Genomic DNA, 26,639 nt, shown 5'->3' with positions numbered 1-26,639 from the left:
GCGCTAGGGTAAGAAGCCTGCAATAGATGGTTGCTAGGGTAAGAGGCTCCACGGATTAATGATCACTAGTGCGATTAGTAGGCGGATAAATGAGTTTGAAGGTAAGGAGCCCATGAATAAATGAACTCACAGGTAAGGAACCAGATGAAAAATGTGCCCTGGGGTACAAGTATCAAGTAGATAAATGAGCGCTAGTTTACGGAGCTGGCAATAAATGAGCACTGTGGTAAAAACTCCGCGGATAAATGAATGCTATTCTAAGGAGACCGCTGATAAATGAGCGCTAAGGTTGCGGATAAATGAGTGCTATAGCAAGGAGACCGCTAATAAATGGGTGCTCAAGTAAGAAGCCCGTGAATAAATGAGCGCTAGGTGGAAGAGAGTCTGTGAATGAGCCAGAGTATGGGTAAGGTAATTAAAACACATAAGATTGCTCGGATAAGGTATACGCAGGTATAGGATGGTTAATGTAAGGGATTCGTGGATAAGTAAATGCTAGGGTTAGGAGTCATGTTAGAGGAACCATATTGGTGAGAAAACCACGCTGGTAAATGATCGATAGGATACACAGCCCCAGGTACATGGCTAAATGAATAAATGAGGGTTGAGGTAAGGGAACTGCGGGTAAATGGGGTAATTAATCATCGGACATCTTATTTGTGAGCTCATTTATTCACGGGTTCCCTACCTTCAAACTCATTTATCCACATGCTCATCGCCCGAGTAATCATTAATCCGTGGGCCTCTTACCCTAGCAACCATCTATTGCAGCCTTCTTATCCTAGTGCTAATTCATTACTGGGCTCTTCACCAATGCTCGCATTTTACCTGAGAGCTCTCTTTACCAATGCGCACATTTATATATCTACGGGCTGTTTATACTAGCCCACATTTATTCACAAGCTATTTTTCGTTGCACTCATACAGCTGTGGTCCCCTCGTCTTAGTGCCCGTTTAGCCCCGGTCTCCTTACTCTAGCGTTCGTTTATTGTTGGCTTCTTCCCCTAGCCCTCCCTCATTTATACGCAGACTTCCTTGCCGTAACCACACACATGTATTTATCTGCGGTCTCCTTACCCTAACGCACATTTATGTGTGGGTTTCACTCTCTAGCGCTCATATGGTGCTGGTTCGTAGCGCTCATTTATACCGTGTGTTACTTAACCTAGGACGCATTTATCCGAGGCTTTTGCCCTAATATACAAATAAATACAAATACAACGCCGCAACAGACAAAATGCCCAACGAGGTGGCTGATAGAGAGGGATAGGTGGCTTTTCCTCAGCTCGAGATGTCAAGGAAACAGTTATTTTCCGGATGTTATGCTGAGGTGAACTCGGAAAGAAAAGTCATCACGTCTCCGCAGGGACTCGAACCCAGATCCTCTTGCATACCGGGTAAGCATGCTACCATCTACACTACTGGTGGCATGACCCTGCCTTCCTTATTTCACGCACTCTGGCGTGAGGCGCTGAAGTAGAGGCATTAGTAGCCTCTCTCAGCTTCGGGACTGAAGTTAAAAGAGGCTACTAATGCCTCTGCTTAGAGGCTACTAATGCCTCTGCTTCAGCGCCTTTAACTACTAATGCGCCTTTAACTACCAATGCGCCTTTAACTACTAATGCGCCTTTAACTACCAATGCGCCTTTAACTACTAGGCTACTAATGCCTCTACTTCAGTGCCTTTAACTACTAGGCTACTAATGCCTCTACTTCAGTGCCTTTAACTACTAGGCTACTAATGCCTCAACTTCAGCGCCTTTAACTACTAGGCTACTAATTCCTCTACTTCAGTGCCTTTAACTACTACGCTACTAATGGCTCTACTTCAGCGCCTTTAACTACTAATGCGCCTTTAACCACTAGGCTACTAATGCCTCTACTTCAGTGCCTTTAACTTCAGGACTGAAGTTAAGAGAGGCTACTAATACCCCTACTTCGGCGCCTCACGCCACAGGGCGTGAAATAAGGAAGGCCGGGTCATGTCTCCAGTGGTGTAGATGGTAGCATGCTTACCGGGTATGCAAGAGGGTCTGGGTTCGAGTCCCGGCGGAGACGTGATGACTTTTCTTTCCGAGTTCACCTCACCATAATATCCAGAAAATAACTGTTTCCTTGATTTTGGCCTAATGGTCATCTACCCGGCGGTAACAAATGTATTCAAATTGTCATGTGTAACGTCTGAGTCTCAATTATCTCTGTCCAAGTCTCTGTCATCAATGTACCCGACTGTGTGGGACACAAATTTCGAGTCACTCGTCGTTGTAACTAAGTTCGAGCATACAGTGACCGATATCGTATGAGCATTCAGAAACGACACGAGGTCATCGAAAGAAAAGTATGGATTGGTCAACTATATAAAGTACGGGCAGCCTCATTAATGACGAAAGAAGAATGGCCTTTACAAGGCATTTTCAAGAAGGAATTTCTCATCATATTGCTCGGAATTTATAAAACGAACGTGACAAATATTCCATTACGGAAGGCGATTTCTCAACCAATCGGAAGCCAATCTCGGACGCGAAGGCATCCGAGGTACGTATGCTTGAAACAATGGGGGATGAAATCCATTTAAAGTGATTTGCTGAGTGCGATGCCGCTCTTTCAGATTACGTTGACCTTAATTCGGTCCCTTGGCCGTCCGTGGACGTGAGAGAAATTCGGACAATTATTTCCTTATCAGACACGTTGTTGGTTTTCTCTCTCTCTGATGAAAGAAAGTGTTTTCACTTTCATTATCAAGCCATGGATTAATACAATGCCATAACGCAAACCTGTGTTTTTGGGCCATTCGAGTATTACGTCAGTAGATTTTTAGCCATTTTTGTCGTCATCCCCCCATCGCATATCAAGATCACAAGCGTACGCAGGGGAGGCGCATAAAAGACACCCCTGCGTACGCTTGTGATCGTACGCAGGGGAGGCGCATGAGGTACTCGTGTCGTCCTCGGGATCCGGAAATTTCGCCCCTGGAACGTTTCGTCCCCGTTACATTTCGCCCAGGCGAATTCGGCCCCCTGGTACGTTTCGATTCCCGAAAATTTTTCGCACCTGACATTTCACGTATGAGTGACCGTGCGAGTGGCTGGCTGAGCGAGTGGCCACCATATAAGTACATGAGTGACCAAGTGAGTGTGAAATTGACTGTAGGAGTGCGTTAGTAACCGAAAAAATCACTATGAGTGATAGAATGACTGACCTCGTGAGTGACGACCGTATCTGTGAGTGTGCAATTGGCTGTATGAGTGAGTGTGCAATTGGCTGTATGAGTGAGTGTGCAATTGGCTGTATGAGTGAGTGTGCAATTGGCTGTATGAGTGAGTGTGCAATTGGCTGTATGAGTGAGTGACTGTATCTGTGAGTGTGCAATTGACTGTTTGAGTGTGTGTGACCGTATGAGTGCGGGCCGTCTTAAGAGCATCATGGGTTCCCCGGACCAAGTGGGTTTTCTGAGGTACTTACTTGGTAGATTCTAGAAAATTTCAATCGGATCTCATTTTTGTGAGGGCCCCTCTGCTCTTGAAGCCCGTGGGACGTGCCTGGGTGGGCCCATGCGTTAAGACGGCACTGTATGAGTGTCCAAGTGAGGATTGACCATATGAGTGTCCAAGTGAGGATTGGCCATATGAGTGTCCAAGTGAGGATTGGCCATATGAGTGTCCAAGTGAGGATTGGCCGTATGAGTGTCCAAGTGAGGATTGGCCGTATGAGTGTCCAAGTGAGGATTGGCCGTATGAGTGTCCAAGTGAGGATTGGCCGTATGAGTGTCCAAGTGAGGATTGGCCGTATGAGTGTCCAAGTGAGGATTGACCATATGAGTGTCCAAGTGAGGATTGGCCATATGAGTGTCCAAGTGAGGATTGGCCATATGAGTGTCCAAGTGAGGATTGCCCATATGAGTGTCCAAGTGAGGATTGACCATATGAGTGTCCAAGTGAGGATTGGCCATATGAGTGTCCAAGTGAGGATTGGCCATATGAGTGTCCAAGTGAGGATTGACCATATGAGTGTCCAAGTGAGGATTGACCATATGAGTGTCCAAGTGAGGATTGACCATATGAGTAAACGAGTGATTGACCGTATGAGTGACCTAGTGATTGACCCTTAACAATAAACATGCCCCCCCCCACTCTGTCCCTTGCGGGATATAAGCGAATTACCTTGCGGCTGGGCCATGCTGGAAGATCTCTCCTGGCATCCGGACATCCCCGACTCGCAAACCACCTGGTCCGCCCCAGCCGGGACCCCACTCCATTCCAAGCAGCAGCAGCCACACTCCGGGAGGCTGCTGGAAACCCCCATCGGCTAAGAAGGAGCACAGGTGGACCGCCCGCCAGCATCGCACCACCAGGCAGAAACATCCCGGCGTCCCTCGGCTCCACCAGCCCACGAAAGACCACCCTCGTCCGCCACTCATCGCCCAAAGGAGCAACAGAATGGAACCAAACGTCCGTCCCCTTCCAGCAGCTTGTGTGGCCAAATTTATTGTTCTAGCCTTTGGACCTCACCCCCCCCCCGGCCCCCACGAACGAAATTTCTGGCTACGCCTCTGGTGCCAAATATTCGACCTATCGACGAGAATTTTAACTTTTTCTTTATGGCAGAAAAAAAGAAATCGCACTCAAAAGTACAAACCGCCACCGCTACGTGAATTTGTTGATTTTCTAGGGCGTTATCTATCCAAATTTATGGGACACCCTGTATTTATAATATTGCGCTTCTACGTGAAACGAGTCAATTTTTAAATTTTTCCAAAGGCTAAATATTTAGAAAAGTTTTTCCGTGCTGAAATTAGACAAGCAAAACAAGTTTCGTCACCACACTACGGCGTTTCCCGAAGGGTGTGTCGCGGCTCCTATAGGAGTGTTTTCAACCTTCATCGGGGGCGTCACGACTAGCTGGAATATATTGATGTGTGTGTGTGTGCCGATTTACGCTTTAAAGTGGTGCTTTCACGAAAATGCGGACAGTATCTACCTGCAAAAAGGGGCCATTCAATTAGGCCTACTGCGTCACCAAAATTTTTAGCCATTTTCTTGACCGACCCCTTCCCTCTCTTGTCAGCAAAATTTCGTCAGCTCTTCCCCCACCTTCTAACACATATTGAAATCGGAGACGTACACGGGGAGGAGGGGGAGGCTCACGAGTCCTGTAGGCCCCTGTCCCCCCCCCCCTTGATGAAAAAAAAAAAATTAAAGCTATTTGAACGCTAAGAACTCAAAATTTCTCTTGAAGAAATTCATTGTTACCCACTTTCTGAGCCATACCGCCTATGGCCCGCGGGGCAAATGTTGCCCTCAGGGCAATGATGTGGCCAGCCGCCTCAAACCTAAGTAACAATGAACTAAGCGTCGCATTCACAGATCACTTGAGTGACCCGTGGCAGAGAGTTTCAGAACACTTAAGCGCTCCGTGACACATCCCTGAAGTGACATGTGGTTTTAGGGCACTTTAGCTGCCCGCAGTGCTGTTCTGCATCGCTCAAGTTACCCGCTGCACATTTCCAGATTATTTAAGTGATCCGCGACATATTTACTGATTAATTGAGTGACGCGTGGCACTGTTCCACAGCACTTAAGCTGCCCGCGACACATTTCTGGAGCACTTAAGCGGCCCGGACACATTTTCAGATCACTTGAGGAATCCCCGGAATACTAGAGATCACTAACAGTAGCTTCAATAGATAGGATTCAGGTGCCCACGAACTAGGTGAAGGATTTTCTCGTTTTTGGCACACGCAGTAAGAGATGCCATTAAGAATATTTCATATTTTTATAAAGGGGTGGTTGATGACGTGAGCATCATTCAACCCCCCCCCCTCTGTCATCAAAAGTCAGCAAATCCAAACCCCTCCCCCCCCCCATCGATGCTAAGGTAATACTTGAATGACCCCCTAAGCTATTGTGGGCAGCAATGAACCATAAATAGACATCGGAACCGCGGGGTGACAAATGTTTGAGAACCTCTGCGATACGAGAAATAGTAACCGAGATATTGAATTTTAATTTCTGAAAGAAGATTTAGGGGTCGTTCTCAAATTTAACAACTAAATAGTGGTGGATTATAGAGATTATATTATATTATAATTATATTACAATAATTACAGAGCGATTTTTTTTTTTTTGGCATAAATATTCATCTAACATAGGCTGGCCATATGTCCCGGAGAAAAATACGGAACGTTGCCAATTTTTTCCATGAATGATGGCAAAGATAAGCAAAAATGTCAATTATTTCTAAAATACTGAAAAATCGTTAAAGGCATTTACAATACAATACAAATACAACGCCACAACAGGCAAATTGCCCAACGAGGTGGCTGACTTAAGAACATCATGGATCCCCGAGCCCTTTTTTGGAGTCCCTACCGACTACACCACACATGCACCCCGCCCCCCCCCCCCGCGGAACCGTTGGGAGGGGAAAGAAATGATCGGGCTCAGAATTGGCGATTTCTATGACCCCCCACATCCAATCACTATGCGGTATTTGTGAGCCAATCTGGAAGATTCTACGCCAAGATAAGAAGAAACGAAATAGGATGCCGTGCTTCCAAATGTGGAAAACTTGCTAGGTAGTGCGAATGACGTTTGTGCCAAACAGTGCAGAGGCCTTCTATCTCTAGGAGGTGCTGGCTCACGGCCCGGATGAGATGGGCGTGGTCTCGGATCTATTGCGTGACGTCATTGATCACGCACCTAGTAGCTGTCGACGGGCAAGCGTAGAGCAAAGACTCCTAGCTTGTTGTATTGAAGAGGATTATTTTAAATTTTAGTTGCTTATTTTACTGTTTCAATCGAGTCATCTCTCGTTTATGGTGTTGTTTTAGTTTAGTTTGTGGTGTTTTTGTATAACATTTTTGAAGTGAAACTTCCATAGTGACGTAAGAGTGAAAGTTGAGAGAGATGAGGGAGAGAAAATTCATCACAAAAAGTGGAACGCTTTCTTTTCCCTCTCAAAACCCGTTCCGTAGATTAACTGATTGTTTGGTGGTTGGGAGAGGCGCTAGGAAGGATGCCAATAGGCATTCCCCCGTGTAAGAAATGTAAAAGTTGGAGGGGGAGGGTAGTAGCGCGGATATGTATGGATCACAGAACACGAAGCAGTGAATATCCTGAAGCACATGCGTGGAGCAAGCTACTCTCTCTTGTGACCTATTCGGGCTATTAATATATCCAATCTTTGATAATCTTAACTGTAATCTGACGTTGCGTAATACGTAACGAGAAAAAGAGCAGCTCCACACATGCGCTTTAGTCTGTTTATTTATCTGTGCCCTGGTCTCTAGAATCTTGTGGGGGTGGGGGAGGTGGATTTGCACAGAGTTCACACACAATTGTCGCACAAAGTTTATTACCTTCAGTTACAACTACGCATCGAGACACGGAGCAATGAATAGCCCAAAGCACACTCCTGGAGCAATCGACTCTCCCTCGTGACTTATTCGTGCTATTCATATATCTAATAAGAACGCATATTGGCAACCGGTTTCGGGCAGTCAGTAGAGTGTAGGACTCGCAATCCGGAGGTTATGTGTTCGATTCCAGCTCGTCCCATCTACCCCCGCGTGGCGTGGTGGTAAGATGCTCGTCTATCACCGTTAATGTTACTGTCACGGTCCTGGTTCAAACCCGATATAGATAAGATACTTTTTCCCTAACGAACTTGAGGCGAACACCAGTAGACTAGTGCCTTCATTTCCAACCCAACTCATTAATGGCAGTAAATTGCAATACAGATATATGGCCAGAGTTAGTGTTTAGTGAAGTGGCTCGTTGTTACATTATTTTTTCTCTTTAATTTTTTTGTTTTTTGTTATGAACTCTGATTTACTTTTCTTGGCTGTTACTCAGTAATCGGGTCGTCCCCCAACCACGAACGAACGTGGCGATACCGGCGACGCGAGCGCAGGGAGTTGCGACAGCTCTCACTATAGTGATTATCAGCGCAAACTATCATATTATCTCACACAAAAGAAATGTTACATATATTAATTACAACTGCTTAATATCTTAACTGTAATCTTACGTCACGTAATACGTCATACGTCACGGGAAAGACAGCAGCTCTGCACATGCGCCTTAGTCTGTTAATATCTCCGTTTATTTCCCGGTCCGTAGAATCTTGTTACTCTACCAGTAGCGTTTTTTTTTCTTCTTTACCATCATAGAAATTGTGTGTAGCGCTTTGAAATTCTGAGATCTCCACATTACGGAGTCAAGCAACTGTGATGTCATAGAAACGTCACAGCAGACCGCAACTTTTGATCCATTTGGTGCCACCATATTTCCTGGCGACATTTAATAATGGATATATTAAATTCAACTTCAGCTCAGCAAACACCATTGGCACGGTGGAAAGTTCACGGGACACTTAAAACGAAAGTTATGAGTTCGAGTCCCTTCGAACCCGTCCAATTTTTTTTTTCCTAACATCTTCGTTTGAAAAATTTAATTTCTTTTAACCGTTGCACAGGATAAATATGATTTATTATATTATAATTCACCACAAATTGTCAGATGCACGGGAATGAAGGGGGGGGGGGTGTTCGTGTTCCCAAACAGCGAACGTGGTGAGACAGGGTAATGGGGGGCCGCCGCCGTATAATAAGTTATCGTTTATTGAAGATTTTATCTGATTTATCGTTTATCGATTTTATCGGATTTCATCCAAATGTGGTTCAGTTGCATCAAGTTGACAAAATTACATTCCCGATAAAATACCCGCGCCCCCGCTCTCATTTGGACAAAACCCTGATTATCGCCAGAAGTTTTTAGTGAATAAATCTGCCACACGTGGGATTTACAGTGGGTTCAATTATGATTCCATATGACGCCAAACTTGTCAGAATTCTAGGGGCGGATAGTGTTTTCAGGTATAAGGGGGTCAATTAGATCAAGTCAGTCATGTTTGGGGGGGGGGTTAGGAAATATAAGGATTCAACAAGAAGTTTCACTTCCATCGCTTGTGAATCTCATTGATTTTTTTTTTTTTTTTTTTGTGATTCTCTTGTGAAAATGGAAAGCAAATACGAGGTCTTGTGCGATAGTTACGTGGAAGAACTATACTCAAGCCCCGTTCACACGTGCAAGATTGGGGGTCGCTTTGGTGATAATTACCGGCATGACAACTTTTTTCCCCTCGTAGGGAAGAAAAAGGTGGGAGAGCAGCTCATCAAAAAAAAGCCCATCTTTCTTGGGGTGGATTGGAGGTCGACACCCCAACCTTCTCTCCCATAATCCTTTGCGCCGCGAAAACTGCTATAAGCTCCTTCGTCAACCCTCTTGAATCAATCACTTCCGTTCAACCTACGTAACCAGTGACGACTTCCGGAAAGAAGAGGGGAATTACCGGCATAAACTTAACGTCATGTGAACGGTCTGTAGTGAAAATCCCCGTTACCGGGAACTTCCCGGGATGTTTTATTGTACATGGGAACGGGGCTTCAGTGAACAAAGGTACTTGAGATTCAAGTTACTTATCACAATTTTCCTAAAAACCTCAAGAGACTGCAGATCCTCGCAAAATATGAATGCCCGGATGCAAGAGGCTCGATCAAGTAAACTGTAAGTACGCTCATATTTGCAGCAATCATTTTCAACCTGGTGATCGTGAATATGATCTGAAGAATCGTCTTCTAGGTTTATCTGAAAAAAAAAAAATTGAAAGCCTCTACTGTACCGTGTCGGGAACCGTGTACCCGTGGTACACGGGTTACTGTACACCATATTATGAATCCATTTTAAGAGAATCTCGATTTTGAATAAGATACGAGTACGTTCGAATGCTTTGGACAAGATATCATACCTAAGCCCTATCTGAAAACTACATTTTTTTTACATATTTGCTCCCCATATTTTTATGTTGCAGTTGTATTGGTGAGGGATTATTCAAGTATTACGTCAACATCGATGGGGGGAAGGGGGTTTCCGATTTGCTGACTTTTGATGGTAAAGAAAGTGGGGGGTTGGATGATGCTTACGTCATCAACCACCCTTTATGAAAATATGAAATATTTTTAATGACATCTTACTCGGTGCGCCAAAAACGAGAAAAACGTTTCGATAGATTGTGGGCACTTGTAGTAACATCCCCCCTATTGATAGGTGCCCTACAGAACCACTTTAGTGATGTCTCAATGTTCCGCGGATCAAAGTGCTCTGGAACTGTGCCACGCATCACTCAAGTGATCCGTAATCGTATGCCGCGGATCTCACTTAAATAATCTGAGAATGTGCTGCGGGTAGCTTAGAACCGCACTGGAGGCTACTCAAAATGCTCTAAAACTACGTCACATGTCACTCAAGGGATCTCTAAATGTGTCACGGAGCGCTTAAGTGTTCTGGAACTGTGTCCCGGGTCATTTAAGTGATCTGAAAATATGCCACGGGCCGCTTAAATGCTCTGGAATTGTACCACGAGCCACTTAAGCGATCTGTAAATGTGCCGCTTAGTTCATTTTTACAAAATTAGGTTTGAGGAGGGCAGACCACATCCGATAACCCCCAGGGCCATATCTGGTCCGCGAGCCAAGGGTATTTATGCGATTTTTCATTATATGGCTTAGAGTGTGAGTCGCAATGAATTTATTAAAGATAAATTTTGAGTTCATGGCCTTCAAATAACACTGAAATCAACTTTTTTGCATTAAAAAATAAATTTTTGATCGTCGGGGGGTGGGGAGGTGGGAGGGGGAACAAGTGCCCTATGCCCCCCCCCTTCCCCCCCGTGTACGTCTCTGATCAAGGGGGTCAATGTTTTGCTGACTTTCGCTGACAAGGGAAGGAGGGGGTCAAAAAAATGGCTAAAAATTTGCTTACGTAATAATTGAACGGCCCCTAATAACGAAGTTAACACTTCTAAAACCTACAGCTAATTCAAATCAAAATAACACGAGATAATTAAAAACTATAGGAATTTCCAAAGAGAATAATTGAAATTATTTGTCTCGAGTTGGCTTTCGATTTAATTAGCCAACGTACGTGATTCAGCTGAAGTGTAGCCGAGAAAAATATCCTTAGTGGGAGTTCCCTCATAAGCAAATGCAAAATTTCTTATTTTAAATGTTTAAATGGTTGGCCCAAGCAAGCCAATAAATATGCAAGTACTAATGACAATAATCGAAAAAATAATTCAGTAAAGTGGGCAGTAGAGCGATTGCAAATATCGTAATTAACAAATGTAGCAAATGCGGGCGCACTCTCGGTTCTGTTTGAGCAATGACGTCACGCATCACATCAGCTGGTAACGACGCCAGTCAGCACCTCCTAGAGATAGAAGGCCTCCGCAAGGTTTGCCAAGTTCGTCTATAACGTCGCCAAGACTACCTAGCGAGTTCCCCACAGTTTGTGAACCACAACATCCTTTTCCGTTTCTTCTTATTTTGGCGTAGAGTCTTACTGGTTGGCTCACAAATACTGCATGGCGATTGGATGTGGGGCATAGAAATCGCCAATTCTGAGAGCATTTCTTTTCCACACAGCGATGATGCTGGCATGAGCAGTGAATTTTTTTATTCTGAGGGAAAATTTTTATTATTTGCTGACGTCACAGGAACAGCGTGCAGAGGCCTTCCGTCTCTAGGAGGTGCTGCGTCAGTTCCTCATGAGACAGCTCCGGCACGGACGAATTAATACAAGGCCAGCGAATCCAGAGATCACATGACTTTCACAACATAGAGAAGACGAAACCTACCAGAGTAAGTAACACGCACACACACACACATACATGAATTCAAAAACAAATCTTTATTTTTCTCGAAATCCGAAGCCAGCAATTAGAATATTTACACATATACAGCACATTTGTGACCAATCCCCTCGTAACATGCAATTCACCAGACCAAAAGAAAATCAAAGTGACCCGTATGCTTTTTCCCCGTTCCGTAGTCCTTGCCTCGTTAGTGATGTCCTACCACTCGAACCAGTGGCCGATGATGATAGGGATGACCAAGATAACCTGTAGCATGGTGACCGCCGACGACAACCGGATGGTGATGTGTCAAGGCAGATCCGTGGTGGGCACCGTATACGTGTGGTGCTGCTGGGACTACCACGGCTGGGTGGTGAACTGGATATCTGAAATGCGTGAAATGGTCATAATTAGTATTGCTCGGTTGTCGTGACGCGGAGGTTGAAACGGTAAATTTATGCGCATAGTGTTTCCCAAAGTGAGAAGCATGTCCCTCGGGAGGGGGGGGGGATTGAGGAAAGATTCATGGGGCCGATGGAAGCATTGTGTTTTGTATAGGAACTTATGGGTTGACATGAGTTGTCATCAAGGCGATGAGAGGGACATTTTTTTTGAGGAAGGGGGGGGGGTGATGGACAAATTAGTTTGGGTAACTATATATAGAGGGTGGATACTACTACTACTTAACCCCACATGCACGTCGTACACATTTCTCTACAGAATTTCCAACGAATTGGTACATTCCGTTGTACGCGTTGTTAGCCTGACTTGAAGTTTATTGTTTCTGCATTCTATCGACTTCCCAATAATTATATACGTGATTCCTTGTGAAAAACTAACATGGAAGAGTGTTTTCAGTTTTTTGATTGGAACAATAATTATGGAGTTACAACGTTTTAAAAATTGATTGCGTCGCTTTCAAATCCTGCCAAATTCACCGAACTTATGCCAAACGTGCAGATTGGCGTTTTTGAATCTGATATTAATGCTGTTAACCTTCAGAGAAATCAAAGAAGGGGTTAGCAGTGAAGGGGAGGAAAATTACCCCTTATTTCTAAAAAAGTTCTTGGAAAAAAAGTTAGAAATGTTTTTTTCAAATACATCTGAATTGGCGAGCCCTTTATAAATCTGGTTATAAATTTGCCGATATAGTAGGCGAAGGTAACTAGTAATTACAAGGTTACAGATCTCCACGAAGAAAAAGGGGTGCCATTCGTGAAAGAAAGAAACTAAACTTGGCTGCGATCGGGATTTAGTATTTCAGTTCATTTTCAAAAAAGCTGCAACCCGCTGCGGGACGACAGCACCCTCACCTTGTATACGTCAAATGGGGGGGGGGAAGTACCCACCTTCTGTAAACGAGATTCGGGTGATGAGCGACATGATGAGCGGGCTGGACGTGCACGGGAGCGGCGTGATGGACGGCATGCGGTTCCACGGCAGGCTCGTTGACGGCTGTGGATTCCATCTGGACGTCAGCTGGGTTCTGGTTGGCCGTCCCTGGTTCGTTCGTCTGGACGTTGGCGTGGAAACCGGTTTCGTCGGCGTAGTATTCTACCTTGCGGAGACGTCCGTCTTCGTCGCTGACGGTGTACGAACCGGTGACCCTTCCGGCGCCGTCGGAGCTTTCCTGTTTGGAACTGGAACCGCCGTCGGCTGGTGATTCGTAGCCGTAGGCGTAGGGTTTAGGCGCTTCATCGACAACGGCCTGGAATTTGGGAATGAAAATAAAAATATTATTATTATTTAAACATTTTTTCGTATCAGGGTGGATCAAGTTTCAACCTGTGGTCAGAGACGCATTTATATATTTAGCGCCAAATTTTTTTCAGCCCTTCTGCCATTCTAGTCTGATTATCTTGACTAATCTTTCCTCGTATATGCCACCATGCTCTATAACCCGCCTGGCTTCTCCCCCACTCGTACAAATGCAACTGTGTCTCTAAATCACTCTCTTGGTCACTCCCATGTTCACATACTCTCTAAATCACTCTTTTAGTCAATCTCATGCTTGCACACTGTTTTGGTCAATTGCATACTTCACATGCTGTAGATGGTCGCTCAGCGCGATAGTTCCTTGCCTTATAGGTCACTCTTTTGATCATTTACACATTTATACATGTCTAAGTCATTCTCTTAGTCATTCGCATGCTTGCCGCGCTCTAGCTCACTCTTGTGTTCATTCACATGCTTGCTCACGCACCGAGTCACGCTTTTGTCCATTCGCGTGCTTGCAATTTCGCTAGGTCACTCTTTTGGTCCCTCACTGACTCAAGTTCTTACAGTGTCGGCAGCAGGGCCGTATTAAGAGCATGAAGGGCCCTTAGGCAAAGTGATATTTTTGAGGCCCTACCAGGCTCATGCTTGTCCGTAACCAAAATTTACACGCATTCTCTGGAAACTTTTAATCTGATCTCATTTGTATGGGACCCCCCCCCTGCTCTAAAGGGGCCCTGACCGTGCCCAGGTAGGCCCATGCGTGAAAATGACTACTCGGCAGACGTCTATTTATTTATGGTACAAATTTTGTCGCCCTTCTCCCATTCTACTAATTTTCTCGGTCGCTCATTCCTCAAATTAATCGCCATGGGCTTATAGCCCACTAAGCCCCCCCCCCCCACTGTAAATACGCCACCGTCTGTAGTTGAACAGCTTCAACTGGTTCACACAAGATAGTCAAGTCGTACAGAAACATGAGAAATCGTCTGGGAAATGTAAATTAATGGTTCAAAAATACTGGAAAATGGTCACCATGAATTTACTTGCACTAAATATACCTTTTAACGTTGAAAAAATGTATCTGAACAATTCTTTCGAAATTGTACCCAAAATGTTTTTGAACCATTGAAAAAATTTCCTAAACAATATTTTTTGGAAATCTGATGTGCATAAAAAACGTCTAAAAAAATGTCTTGAAAGGTCTTTCAAACTTTCAAAAAGTTGTGCTTAAAATTTCCAAACTCTCCAAAAATGTGTCTGAAAATTTCCAAAGCTCAAAAATGTGCCTATAACTTTCAAAATCTTAAAAATGTGCCAAAAAATTTCCAAAGTTTGAAAATGTGCCTATAACTTTCAAAATCTGAAAAATGTGCCAAAAAATTTCCAAAGCTTGAAAATGTGCCTCAAAATTTTCAAATCACGAAAATATGCCTAAACAACTTTTTTCGAATGTCTATCAAATGTGCTTAGGAACGCTCTATCGAAACATGGAAAAAAATTTTCCCAAACAATTCTTATTTACGAGAAAGCCTTATTCCAAGTTTTCAAACGCTCAAAAAATGTGTTCCAAACAGTTCTTTCGAATATAATTTAATAAACAAGTATTAATTTAACATTAATTAACAAGTTTGAAAAACTTGAGCCTAAACATTTCTTTTACAGTAATGTTCGTAACTATTCATTCAGGAAAATGTACTTGAATAATCACTTTGTTCAAACTTTGGAAATTCTCACCTAAAAAATTCCCTTTAACCGCTTGAAAACTTTGCCTATATATAATCCTTTTTTAAAAAATTGGAGAAATATGTGCCAAAAAAATGCATTTTAACCTTTTTATGATCAGGAACGCAATATTGCGTCCAAAAAAATGCCAGTGAAATAAATTAAATCCATCTGACCGTTTCTTCAACCTCTTTTTTTCTCATCGCGGAGATTATTGTAACCCTATGAAGTTACGTGGGTGTTTCCCCTCTCTCTCTTCTCCCCAGTTTTTCCCCTCCTCCTCGTTCTTCACGGCGTCCCCCCCCCTCCCACGCACATATAATATATCCTTCTCAAAACGAATCCTTATATACTGTTCGTGAACACGTTGGTCAGGGTAAAAAAAGTAAAAAACTGTACATCTCTTTATCTCTCTCTCTCTCTGTAACTCTATCTAATTATCTATTGTCTGTACTGTTCCTCTCCTACCTCATCCTTTTTTCCCCCCTTTCTTTCTTTCTCTTTCTTCCTTTTTTAACGTGCGAACAAGGCTACCATATTTATCGCCTATACGTTTAATGCAGATCATCCAAATTCATCGCCAGCAGCTTGTACGCGACGGGGGTTAACGTTTGAGCAATGTTTTTAAAGAATGTATTTTGAACGTCTTCCGAAATGACTGCGTTCAAAACGTTCGAAAAATGTGTGGGAACCTTTGAAAAACTTGCCTGAACAGTTCTTTTTTTAAGGTTAATGTGCTTGAAGATTGTATTTCAGCATTGAAAATTTCTGTTTAGGCAATGCCTTTTAAAAAATTCTCACTATGAACTTAAACACAATATTTTTTAAACAAACAATTCCCTCAGAGAGAGCCACCAGATATTTTGTGCCCTTACACTTGTCGAAGATTCCGATTTTTTCTGACACAAGAAAAATCAGTTAGAATCATCACCAATAGGTGGCGTTGCTTAGACTTGATCCATAAGCAGATTTGATCCTTTTGAAACACGTTGGAAATCAACAACTAGCTTGTAAATGAATTCTTCCTAGGTTTTTCCTGAGCGCGGAACCAATTTCGGCGCAGTTGCATTATTGTATCTCTTGATTGCATTATTGTGTGACTGTGATTCCGACATCGGCAGAAAAGACGCATTGGGTGAAGTTGCTAACATCTAGATGTTTTTCCGTGTATTTGATTACGTGACACCACCACCCTAACAGTCCGAGTGCGTATCTAGTGTTGGGTCTGATACTTCAGTGCTGCCATCTACATTTCAAATTGCGAGTGAAGTTTAATAACTGCATATTTATAACTTTGTAGGCCTGTTTCTTTCGGTGGTGAGACTTTTTAATGGTGAGATCGGTTTACACTCGCTCGTGGAAAATAAGAACTACAACAGAAAACCAATTTCAGCCGACCACTCTGTCAGACCAGAAACGGCCGGGCTCTGTCCCTTCCGGGATGTAAGCACTTTACCCGTGAGGGTTGGATCGTGCTGGGGAGCCGGCCACTCGGGCACACCTTCTATATAAATTCAATTTCTATAAAAAAAAAAAAAAATTGAAGATAATTCACTTACCACGTGACCATGACCATGTACATGAGCATGGTCAGTAGTGTATCTCACAGCAGGAACGGGGTGTGCGATAACAGTGCTGGTAGGATGATGATGAGCGTTCAACTCATGGTGTGCTACTCCTACCGAGTGGTGCACGGGTGCTGCAGGCACGTGATGGATGGTGTTAACGAGTCCATGGTGGCCCGAATCCACGTGATGGAACTGTGGAGCTGCCTGGCTGACGGCCAAGAGGAACAATACGATAGCGACCTGCGAAAGGGCAACAAAAAAAAAAAAACCGGGCAAATTAATTCAATATCAATATTAAATATACACACAGTATTCTATTCAACTTGTAAGAGAAAGTTTGCATGAACATTTCGACATCCATGTTGCCATTTGGAGGTCAGGTCATCCGACAGCCGCGACATAAATCGTCGCCGTCCATGTTTCCGAGATAAAGATCTCAAGACGTGGTGGAACGCCGTCTATGGGGAAAAGAAACAACACTTTCGCCCTTTTTTGTGTTTGTCCCGCGAGCGACCCGTTTGTTTACTTTTCTTTAAACGTTTGTTGTAGAAAGTAAAATACATAAAAGTACAAGTTCTCGGGTTTTTTCCTAAGATCGTAATAAATTTCTACCGAGGAAGCAATGTTGTCAAATAGACGCCATATATAAAGTCAGTAGAGATGGACATGTATAATCTTATCTTTTTCGATTATACGAAAATACATTATCCAGTGTTACAGGATAACCAGTAAGGAAAAATCATCGTGCTTGAGTGATTGAGGGATACGATATGTCACGTGTTTTACGGGACGTACGAAATTCCCGAAAATACGGGACATTCCCGTGTTTTCCCGAAATTTTTTTGGCCATCTAGAAAAATGTCCCGTTTTTTTTTTTTTTCCTTAAATATTTTTACCGAATCTTGTTCGAATTTTATCTTCACTAAAGGAGGAAGATAATTTATGAAGATAATTTTTATGAATTATTATAAATGATGATAAAGTTATGACTAATCCGTTGTGATTGCCGATAGCTTTTTGTTTTCCGTCGTTAGTGTTTTTTTTAGCAATAATTGGCAATTATGTCGATTTTTTTAATTTTTTTTTGGCATTTGACGTATTATTTATTTTGTATGAAACATGATTTTCCTACTCACGATTTCACTCAAAAATGTTTATACAGTAGAATCCGGACTATCCGGCCTAATGTGACGGCAGGGCGGGCCGGATAACAGAGAAGCTGGATAGGCCGGAGTTCTATAAATGCTCACTTCCTACCCTTTCCCCCGACCACCAAAACCCTCTACTTTCCATATTTTGTGACATCTCGGTACAGGTCAATATTTTATACATAAATATTATGTTTTTTTATAAATAAATGTATGCATAATGCAAATGTTCGTTGTGCACTGTACTGTACGTTTTAAAAATCTATTGCAGAGAAAAAAATTCCGAGGATGTAAATACTGCTACAAAAAAAATTATGCAAATAGTTCTTATTTATCATTTATTATGTCATTTTTCGCCAGTAAATAGTCATTGTCGTATGTATTAACGCAGCGGTTCTCAGCCGGTGCTCCGCGGAGCCCTTGGGGCTCCTTGTGGCTCCGCGAGTCAAAAAAGTTTGAGTACCGCTGTATTATCAACGCATTCCTGTGTAAATATTGCCAAATTCGCGATATTTGGCGACAGCTCTGATGATTTGGTGACACCATGGCGCCAAGAGACTAGGATGGGTATACCATATACAGTCAAACTTCGTTAGTGCGTCACCCGGTTAACACGTCACTCCGCTTACCGGATCACTCTTTGGAAGTCCCAATTATCCTCAGGCAGGAACTGGCACAGCTATGGCCTACTCCGTTTAACGAGTCACTCCGCTTATCAAGTCATATTTTTGCTCTCCCAACAGTGACTCATTATCGTGGTTTGACTGTACATAGAGAGTCGAGAGAAGTCTACTGTATTTTCCCATATAAACATGTCTTTCTGGACATGCTCACGTTGAAAGGGCTTGAAGAATGACGGCCCGCGGGCCAGATACGATCAGCTGGAGTTCCGCGTACCAGCCCTCGGTCATTAGTAAGAACTGAATGATACTTAGAACTCGGAAAAAAAGCTCTGTTGGTCTCAGCAGAGAAAAAAAAAATCCTCTTTCTCTTTGCTGTCGCCGCTTGTGGGCCATTTACTGAAGTTAAGGAAGGCTGCAAAGTCCACTCCACAGCACGCGTCAAGTTATGGTGCATGTTATAAGGAAAGTAAAGTTGTGCCTACTGTAATATGCGCGGAGAAGTTCGCGCATTCGGCTGGACTGCAAGAAAAGCAAGGTCCAATTCCCGGTGGAGATCAGCAGACCTCTCTTTCCGAGTTCATCTCGGCAATAATTTTCAGGAAGTCTCTTTGGGGCCATTCAAGTATTATGTCAACATCGGGAGTTCAGATTTGCTGACTTTTGATGACAAGGGAGGAGGGGCGTTAAAGAATGATGCGTACGTTATCAACCAGCCCATTATAAAATTATGAAATATTCTTAATGGCATCTTTACTTGTTCGCCAAATACGAAAAAACCTTTCTCTAGTTTGTGGACACCTCAACTAACATTCTCCCTGTTGATGAGTCCTCTATACAGCCACGTTAGTGATCGCCAAATGTTCCGCGGATCCTTCAAGTGCTCTGGAACTCTGGAACTGTGACGCGCGTCACTCGAGTGATCCGTATTCAAGTCGTGGATCACTTCAGTAATCTAGGAATGTTACGCGGATCACTTGGAAATGTGCTATGGGATGCTTAAATTCTCTGGAATTGAGCCACGATTCACTTAATTCATCTGTATAAATGTGCCGCGTTTAATTCCTTTTTTTACAAAATTAGGTTTGGTTTGAGGCGGCGGGCCACATCAGATAATCCTGAGGGGCCACATTTTGTCCACAGTCCATGGGTTTAGCATACGTGGACCATAGCATGGGTCGCAGTGAATTTCTTAAAGAGAAATTTTGATTTCTCAAAAAATTTCAGGAAGCCACCAGAGGATGCCGATAGTACGTCACAATGACGAGAGTGTGGGGGGGGGGGAGGGGTATATAAGGAATGGTGGCAAAGAAGTGAAATTGTTCACAAGAGTTCTGTAAGGCGCTCAGTGCCATAAGCGAATAGTTATGACACAGAGGGCGCATGTGGAGGATTTTTTACGTGGTAGAATTAACGGCCGCCTGGAATGTGGGCGTACTCAGATGGAAGTATCCGAGGAACTTGGAATTGCCCAAAGTGTCATCTCTAGGCTTTGGCTACGATTCCAAGATAACGGAAATGTCAGTAGACGTTACAGTACAGGTAGCCCCCGAGTTAAAACGCCGAATGAAGACCGGTATTTGGCAATAACTGCCAAAAGAAGCAGACGGAGCACAGCATCCGACCTGTCTCGTCAGCTATCTGCAGCCACGGGTACCACAGTTTCAAGGCAAACCGTGTACGGAGGTTTGGGAGATATTGGTCTATATGCTCGCAGGCCTGTTAGATGTGTTCCGCTCACGGCAGCTCACTGTCGGCAGCGATTAGCCTGGAGTAGAGAACATGCAATCTGGACATCGTCACAGTGGGCTTGTGTGATGTTTTCAGACGAGTCCAGGTTTAGCTTGCAGTCTGATTCACGTCGGACTTTCATATGGAGAACGCCAGGTACCCGTTACCACCAAGACAACATCATTGAACGACACCGCTACGGTGGTGCAGCATTGCTCGTTTGGGGTGGAATTATACTGGGTTCCAGAACAGATCTGCATGTTCAAACCGGAACCATGAAAGCCCAAATTTATCGGGACATCATTCTGTAACAACATGTACGTTTGTTTAGGGGTGCCATGGGCGCAGAATTTGTGTTTATGGATGACAACGCCCGTCCTCACCGAGCAAACATCGTAAACGAATGCCTTGAATCTGAGGATATAACCCGTATGGAATGGCCAGCATTCTCACCTGACTTGAATCCGATAGAGCATGTGTGGGACATGCTTGGCCAACGAGTTGCAGCCCGTCAACCACCTCCTACATGTGTACCGGAACTTCGGAGAGCATTGCTTGCTGAGTGGAGTGATCTTCCCCAAGATCAGATCGATAATTTGACACTCAGCATGCCTAGGTGTTGTACGGACTGTATTTCATCGCATGGGAGACATACAGTGTATTAACCATCATACCAACCATGTAATAGTAAGTTTTTGTAAAGGAGATATTTTTTACAATTGCTCCAGGGAGCAAAAATCGTAGTTTTTATGAATGGTATCATACACACACCATCGTTTTTGTTCTTTATCTTTTGTTTAATAAATGGGCTTTATGAATAAGTAACGTTTGTTTTGTTTCTGAACCTTTATTTGCCGGAGCTGGCATTATCCTTAATTTATGGACGTGAGTGTAGCATTGAAATTAACAGAAATTGATTTTAATAGCATATTTGCATTTGTGTTGTGAAATTTTTTTCCCATGAAATATAAATTTCATTAATTTTGATATTATTGCTAGATACGAACCCTCATTAATTCTGGAAATATTTCTTTTTTAATAATTCCTAAAATGAGGAATTATTAAAAAAGAATGATATTCCTAAAATAAAAATAATTCCTTAATTCATTGATTCAGAAAATATTTTTCAATTTTCCAGAAAACGTTTTCACCAATTCATTATTCAAAGTATTTTTCATTAATTCTGAAATTATTTCTTTTTCCATAATTCGGAAAATATTTCTTTCAATAATTATGAAATTATATCTCAAATGCTTTCTAAAAGTCATTTCGAAATTATTTATTTCACCAATTTGGGAATTATGGTTTTTTTTCATTGAAGCATTTCTATTAAATTATGTAATTATGTATGTAACCTTGTCGGTCGCCGAGTCACTGCAAAAAAGCTCCGAGGGCCAAACGTGGCCCCCGGGCAGGGTCACAACCTCGGTCACCCGGGGCAAGCGCGCATTTTGGTGCCCCCTTGTAATGTTGAAGGTAAGGTTTGACAATGAAATTTGCGCCCCCTCTGGTCCAACGCTCGGGGCACGAGACCCACCTGCTCGCCCCTAGTTGCGGTCGTGCCCCCGGGACATGCGTTGAATACCCTTGGTATAGACCAGCGTTTCTCGAAGTGGGCAATATCGTCTCCTGGAAACGATGTAGTGGTCCAGGGGCCGGTAGAAGCTGTGGGTTTAAACATGGGACTTGTGTGGGAAACTCTCTCGTAAACTCAGCTCGATTCTAGCTCCGTAGAGAGTTTTCCTCAAACAGGTTGGGGGGGGGGGGACGATTGAAATCGCTTCCGTTCTGGGGATCGATCGATTATAAACGATCGTATGTACCAGTCGACAGATGGCAGCACCATCAAGAACACGAAACAAGAGAGCACTAGTCTCACAACATAAATACGCTAGGGATACGTAGTGTTACTTGTTCCGAAAACTGAGAAAAAGGAGGACGTGTCTGCGCACGCATCCTTAGTGACGACACTTACCCTAATTTCCATTGCAGATGGCGCCACTATTTCGGCCAATAAAACCGGCCGCAGCGGTTTTTTCCAACTCTAAAAACACAGAACAGCTAAAATTCTGAAACGGGAAAAATTCTGGGAATTTCGACGGCTATTGGTGAATGCGTGCGGGGGAAGAAAAACCACAAGACACTCATATGAATGATATGTTTCAAAGGGGTGAAGACATGGCTCTCACATAGGGGGGGGGCTGACAGGACTCTATCCCTGGGGCCCGTTAAAAGTCTGACCGAGGGACCCGCAAAAGATCCCAACCTAGGGTCCCCGCTACAGGATGTGGGGGCCATGAGTGAAGAAAACAATTTGCCTGAAAAAAAAAAAAATTCCGGAAACCTAAAAAAAAAGGAATTTTCACCAATTCAGGAAATATTCGATAAACGAGCGAATTTTCCGAAACGTAGGAGGTCACTAGAAATAACATCCAAAAGGAGGACGGTTGGTAACCCTAGGGATACGTAAATACACACACGCAAACACATTCCGACATGTCTACCAATTCGTTAGAAATTTTGCAGAGGAATGTGTAGTAGGTGCGTGTAGGCCAACTATCAAGTGGTTATAGGCCTAGTAATCGATAAAAAAAAAGGGGAATTTAAAAAGAAAATATTATAACCACCAGAACTCTGGAGCTCGAGGTAAAATGCCTGAAATTACAATATTTTTATTTGCCTGTTTTCATTTTGGGGGGAGGGGGGTACGCAAGGGGTGCTCGGGGGGGGGCCGTGCCTCCCACTCCCAAGCCGACAAATCGAAATATCCAAAAGAAAATACCGTTTATACGCTATGTAAACCAATTTCTGCTAATTTCAATGCTTTTTGAAGGGTGGTCACTCAAAATTTCTCGGGAACAAAATTTCTGTGCTCAACATGAATTTTGTGCCCCTCCCCCCCCCCCTCCCCCCCGCAAAGGTCGATCCCGTGTATGCTCCTGCCCGCCTTAATTACTCATTTTCGCATATTACACCTTAAATGCTCTGCATAAAAACCGTTTCAAGATATTTGATAATGCAGAAAATATCTCACCCGGGTTTCTCTTAACAAATTTTTCACATTTTGAGGGGGAAGGGGGTTTGTTTTTTTTTTAATGTACTGCCACCTAGGTTGGAAATTTGAAACTCATTTCTGATTACAATAATTCATGAAAAAGAAGTATTCTGCATGATGATTTTCAACATTGGCGATAAATTCACATTACTTGTCTATAAAAGAGAAATATTTAATAATAATTATTATTATTTCGATCAGTGAGTGACCCATGACGGAAAATTTCAGAAATTTAGACCAGGACCCACTAGAAGAATATCAAATGTTGAATAATCAACACTTTTAGGTAATATACGAATTGGCAAAGCTCTCAAAAACATCCGAAATGCGATCTCTGCAGTGAGAGCTACTATGTCAACCACTGCATATAGAAAAATGTCCTCTCCACTTGTTAATACAAGATTCATTGAAAGAGTGGTTATTAGTTTCATTTCGTGACACGTAAAGACTCACTAAGAAGAGGGTTTCAAAATTCCACCACCTACCCTAAGGGGGGTCATAAGGGGGACTTCAAAAGTGACATAGAAAAATCACGCCGAGCTGGAAACGCTGAAGCTATAAATATGAAATTTCGTCAGTATTTTAATATTGCAATGAAGAGACTGACTGAGAAGAGATTTAACAAAATTCAATCGCCCTAACGGGGGTTTAAAGGTTATATGGAGCAATTACCGGTGAGTCGAAATCGTTTGGGCAACAAATACGAAAAATTATCCAGTATTATATTTTATAATGTAAATACCCACTAAGACAAAACTCATCGCCCCCAAATAGGGTCATGAGGAGTCCAAATGTTATATGGGAGGGAATCATCACCGAGTATTTTTCAGGTTACCAAGCCCAATGCTAGTGAAACCCTTAACAGCCGTTTAGGGGTATGAAATTCAAGGATTTACACAAAAAATAATTTGGTTTTTCTTGTATCCCCATTGCCATACATTAGAAATACTTGGTGTAGTTTTTATATCTAAGTTTAGATCCCTATATTTCCCAAGCACGAAAATCTAGAAATAGAACAGCTATCTTTCTCTAGTGCACCTAGGGATTAGGTTCAAAGCCTATATATTTTAGATCTATCGTCGATAAATTTTGCGTATATATACCAAATGGGGGCCGACCTGAACGATAGGCTACTTTAAAAGTTCGTCAGAGCAGGGCCCCAAATGGGTGAAAATCTGTCGGGCAACAATGGTTTTTGGGGCAATCGCTTTCAGAACGTTTACTTTGGTTACCGTGGTTTCCCTAACAATGCCTTACAGACGTGTATATGCCTTTACAATGGTTTGTTACTTTTTCAATCCTCCGTAATGAGGCTTTTTCTGCATATCAGTGTTAAAATTGCCGATTTTAATGTAGAAATGCGGAAATTTGGTGGGATTTTCTGTCACATCAATAATTTAAAAAATTGAATTGAATTCTCGATTTTTGAAACATTGAGTTCGCTTAGAGATATACGAAGCCCAGGAGATTAGATATGAAGTAATTATCCGGACCTACTTTTGAGTTGGATAATATCCATGCAATAACATCGATTTCAACTTTTTATGTATATCTTCTCAAGCATTAAAATTAATGTCTCCGTATTGTCTTTTGATATTCAACTGCATAAATTCATATAGTTTAGGATGTTTTCAAATTAATTATGGACCCGTGAAGTACATCGAAGGAATTCCACAGCTTTAATTAAGCATTTTTGCAGGAGAGATAGGCAGAGATGGATAACTTGAAGTTCAAGGGCATGGGGGGGGGGATCGAAATACCCAGCGCCCCTTACAAAAAGGGGAAAAATATTGAATTTTGAGTTTCTTTAAATCTAGATTTGTTTATTTCATGAAGTCGCCATATTGGTTAACTTAGACACGGTTTGCATGTCCCTCAAAGAAAGAGAGAGATATCACGTGATCCAGAAAGCCTCATTGAAGAAAACCCGGGCAGCGCCGGGTATTACATAGCTAGTCTTCTCTATGTTTCTTTTAACCTATAGAAGTTTACTACATTTTTTTCAATAACTTCCTCGATTATTTTTACCATTATTATAATTGAAGTCAAATAAAACAAAAAGTTAAATTTTCGTGATTATTTTAAACCGATGAGTTTTTTTTTTTTAAAGTGTTTTAAACCGTGATTTCAATTCAAATCGGCTTGTATACCCTGCGCAGTATCCAAAAAAATAAAAACTTACTTGGATCATGTTTTCTCCTTTGAGGATTTGAACGGTTTGGAAGCTCGAACCACTTGTGGAGATCGAACCAAAACTCCACCCTTTAAATACTTTCAACCCTATCGCTAGATTTTCGCACCCATTTTGTTGTTGTTCTTTACTTTGACACCTCTCTCACAGAGAGATATTCCTCTTTTTTCTCTCTCTCTCTCTTCTATCTCCTAACGTAATAGGTGCATTGCATGAACAATGAGCCGATAGTACACTTTAGTGTCTCAACCCTGAACTGTCAGGTTTCGGACCCGTTAAGAAAGATGGGTCCCAAATAATAATAATAAAAAGAGAAACAAATTACATGGAAAATTCTTACAAAATGCATCGTAAATTCCAAAGTTGTCTGTTTTCTTCCCCCTTTTTTTCTAGTTGTGAATATTTTGTTAAACAGGAGTGACCCACGCCTTCCCTGTGACCCGAATCATCTAGTTTTTAACACTGAGATAACGGTGTGACATGTCGCGTAGAAATAATAATAATAATAATAACTGGAGCTGACCAGTTTGATTGTATAGTGAGTTTTTTTTTGTTTTCTCTGTTTAATTAGTTCTCGTGTTTAAGCAAAAACAAAACTGATTTTGACAATTAACATTTCGTTCCTCATTTGACTTTAGATGGTTCTCAAAGATTACGGGAAGGAGGTTTTCGGGTTCTACGTTCAAGGTTCGGATGCCGGGGTTGACGCTAAAAGATTGGACACAATGTGACATCGAAGGACGCGGTCGTAAAGCGAAATCTGTTCCGTTCAACAACAAAAAGAACAAACTAAGAGTTTGAGTATTTTTCTTAACGAGTCGGTGATAACGTGATTTAAGGGCCCTTTGTCTACGGCTTTTGTTTTAATTGTTATATTCTTTGTATTGCCTTTTAAGTAGGAAATGTATTGAAATGTTTATTCAGGTTGTTGTTGTTTACGGTCTTAAAAATGGATCGGAAGATCTCGATCGCGCCTGGAAGGAAAGTAATGAGAATGAAACATAGTGGACGACTTTCTCCTACTTTTCCATGTTTGTACAGTGGAAACTCCCCGTTAACGGACACTTTTCGGAACCCCGGTCCCGCGGGATAGGGATTTGATGTATTTCCATTCCCCCGTCAGTGGACACTCTCAATAACGGACAGTAAAACCGGGCAAATTCCAATTTTTTTTCTTTTTCCAAACTCAGATTT

General features: G+C 42.5%; 2 protein-coding genes across 2 annotated transcripts in view; both read right to left on the bottom strand.

The window, feature by feature from the left end:
- Positions 1–26,639, bottom strand: part of LOC149068360 (cuticle protein 10.9-like) — a 230,312-nt gene that overhangs the window by 173,270 nt on the left and 30,403 nt on the right. The gene's annotated exons all lie outside the window — the stretch shown is intronic.
- On the bottom strand, positions 11,729–25,570 carry LOC149068362 (uncharacterized). Its single transcript, XM_089251537.1, has 4 exons — positions 25,437–25,570; positions 16,692–16,940; positions 13,041–13,399; positions 11,729–12,077 (listed from the first exon to the last, which is right to left on the bottom strand). The coding sequence occupies exons 1-4, from the start codon at positions 25,443–25,445 to the stop codon at positions 11,900–11,902; spliced, it is 795 nt and encodes a 264-aa protein (XP_089107663.1). The 5' UTR covers positions 25,446–25,570; the 3' UTR covers positions 11,729–11,899.

The sequence above is a fragment of the Pholcus phalangioides genome, unplaced genomic scaffold, assembly GCF_987345545.1.
Source record: "Pholcus phalangioides strain wild (caught in Gottingen) unplaced genomic scaffold, Ppha-v1.0 ptg000027l_1, whole genome shotgun sequence".
Classification (NCBI taxonomy): domain Eukaryota; kingdom Metazoa; phylum Arthropoda; class Arachnida; order Araneae; family Pholcidae; genus Pholcus; species Pholcus phalangioides.
Note: the sequence above shows the minus strand (reverse complement) of the source record. Positions and strands in the feature narration are given on the sequence as shown.